The 1,901-nt window shown below is 56.9% G+C and overlaps 1 protein-coding gene across 1 annotated transcript in view; it reads left to right on the top strand.

Moving 5' to 3' along the window:
- The window catches only part of LOC102025405 (translation initiation factor IF-2-like), a 1,290-nt gene extending 682 nt beyond the window's left edge, over window positions 1-608 (top strand). The window contains exon 2 of the mRNA XM_005392570.1: window positions 131-608. Within this exon, the coding sequence (XP_005392627.1) occupies window positions 131-554 (424 nt within the window). The 3' untranslated portion in view covers window positions 555-608. The remainder of the gene's footprint in view (window positions 1-130) is intronic.
- Window positions 609-1,901: the final 1,293 nt, after the last annotated feature.

Genomic DNA, 1,901 nt, shown 5'->3' with positions numbered 1-1,901 from the left:
CGGCGCGGCGCGGCTCCGCGCTCGGAGTACTCCTGAGGCAACGCGACTTCCTTCCCCGCGCTCCGTGTTTATAGGCGTTCAATGCAGTAAAATAACGGGATTCCCTCACTGTTTCCTCCTGTTTACCCAGCGCCATGGAAACCACTGGATCCCGTCCATCTCCAAAACTGAGGGCTTTCCTGCAAACTTCACACTCAGGAATCCATGACGTCGCCTCCTCCGCGGCCAGCCAGCGCCGTGGCTCCTTCGGCCGCCAGCACAAGTCCCTGATTGTTCGCGAGAGAAGTCCGGGAGAGGGAGCGAAGCGGGAGACCGCGGGGCGCAGGGGGTGGGGCGGCCCTGCACCAGCTCCGGGCCGCGGTGGGCAGGGATCGCGCGGCCACCGCCTTCCTGCAGCAGCTCTTAATAAATCATGCCTAAGACTCCCGGGTTCCCCGCTTTCCAAGCGGGCGCCCCTCGGAGAAAGCGCCCCTCGGTACAAAGCAGCAGGCTGCGGAGGCCCAGTCCCTTCACGGCCTCTGGCTGCCCAGATGTTTGGGTGTTCGGGATGGTGAGGAGGAGGAGGAGGAGGAGGAAGGAAAAGAAATAAATAATAGTGCCTGTGTCAACTATCCAACTTCAAGAATTTTTTTTTTTTCAAAGAGTTTATTTTTAGATTCATTTAGAAAATCCAAGGTTTCCAGTGAGGCTCAGAGGCTCCAGCAAAAACGAAATGGCCAAAGAGACGCCGAAACCAGGCAACCCATGTGTTTACACACGCTCTGGATAAACAGGAAAATAAAGGGAAGGGATGTCGCGGACTTCGCAGGCTCCAGAACACCCGTGGGGTGCCACGCGCGTGGCGGCCATCGAGGGGCCGCAGACCCCGGAAGGCCAGGGGGGCGGGGGCCACACAGCTGGCAAGACGCTGTTGCTGGCTGCCGCGGGGCTTGCCTATTCACCTGCATGCCGAGGGGGCAGTTCTGCGTCCCTGGATAAAGCCAGCTTTGAAAATGCACATTTCAGATACTGTTGTGAGCTCAAATGAAACTGTGGGTAGCAACCACGGGGTGACTCATCCCGCCCCCGACCCCTCGCAGAGAGACTTGAACTTCAGGAGGCACCAGAGGCACTTGGCTTGCTCCGTGGGACCACTCTGTTTTCCACACTTGGCCCGTGGTGGCCTTGCTGGGCCACTGTCACACATAACCACTGGGTCCCCCAAGCCACTAGAACCGGGCCTGAGAAAGCCATGCCCCCCCCCCAGACGCTCTTCCGAGGCTGCCCCAACCAGGGCGGCCTCCAGCCATTATCTGTCCTCCTACTGTGCGCCAAGGGATGAAAGGAAGTCCTGCTGCCTTTCCTGCAGACAGCCTAAAAGCAGGGGGAAACTGAGGCCCATACCGAGCAGGCGGTTTGCCTATTGGGTTAGTTAGCAAACGTGGGCGTGTAGCGTGCGAGGGGGTGGAGGGAATTCTGCTCAGTGGAGTCAAAGCCCAGGCCCTGAGGCCCCTTGACCCAAAGCGAGAAAGGGCGACATGGTAGCCTGGGATGCAGGGGGTCCCATATATAGGACTGTTAGGTTTAAAGCTAAAAAAGCCCCAAGCAAGTTAGGACAAGATGGTCATCCTAGGTATGAGGGAAACTCAACTTTCTTCTGTCACTATCCACACATGACTTCCAAAGACAGTTTACAGCACTCAGGCATACTACGAATAGCAGCCCCTGACTTAGTGCCTACTGTGTGCTGGTCCTGGGTTTGGTCACACGCCTGCATGCCTGCTCCTGACCCCCTTGTGAAGTAACGCTCTGAGTCTGGGTGGGGTCAGACCTGTGTTGCATCATGGTTGCCACGAGGCATGCATGATTATTACAATGCAAATTAATTCACAATTCAATGTAAAAATCAGACAGGCACAGTA

Source organism: Chinchilla lanigera, unplaced genomic scaffold (genome assembly GCF_000276665.1).
Source record: "Chinchilla lanigera isolate Chin_1 unplaced genomic scaffold, ChiLan1.0 scaffold00044, whole genome shotgun sequence".
NCBI lineage: Eukaryota > Metazoa > Chordata > Mammalia > Rodentia > Chinchillidae > Chinchilla > Chinchilla lanigera.
The sequence above is the reverse complement of the archived record's forward strand: the minus strand, read 5'-3'. Positions and strand labels throughout refer to the sequence as shown.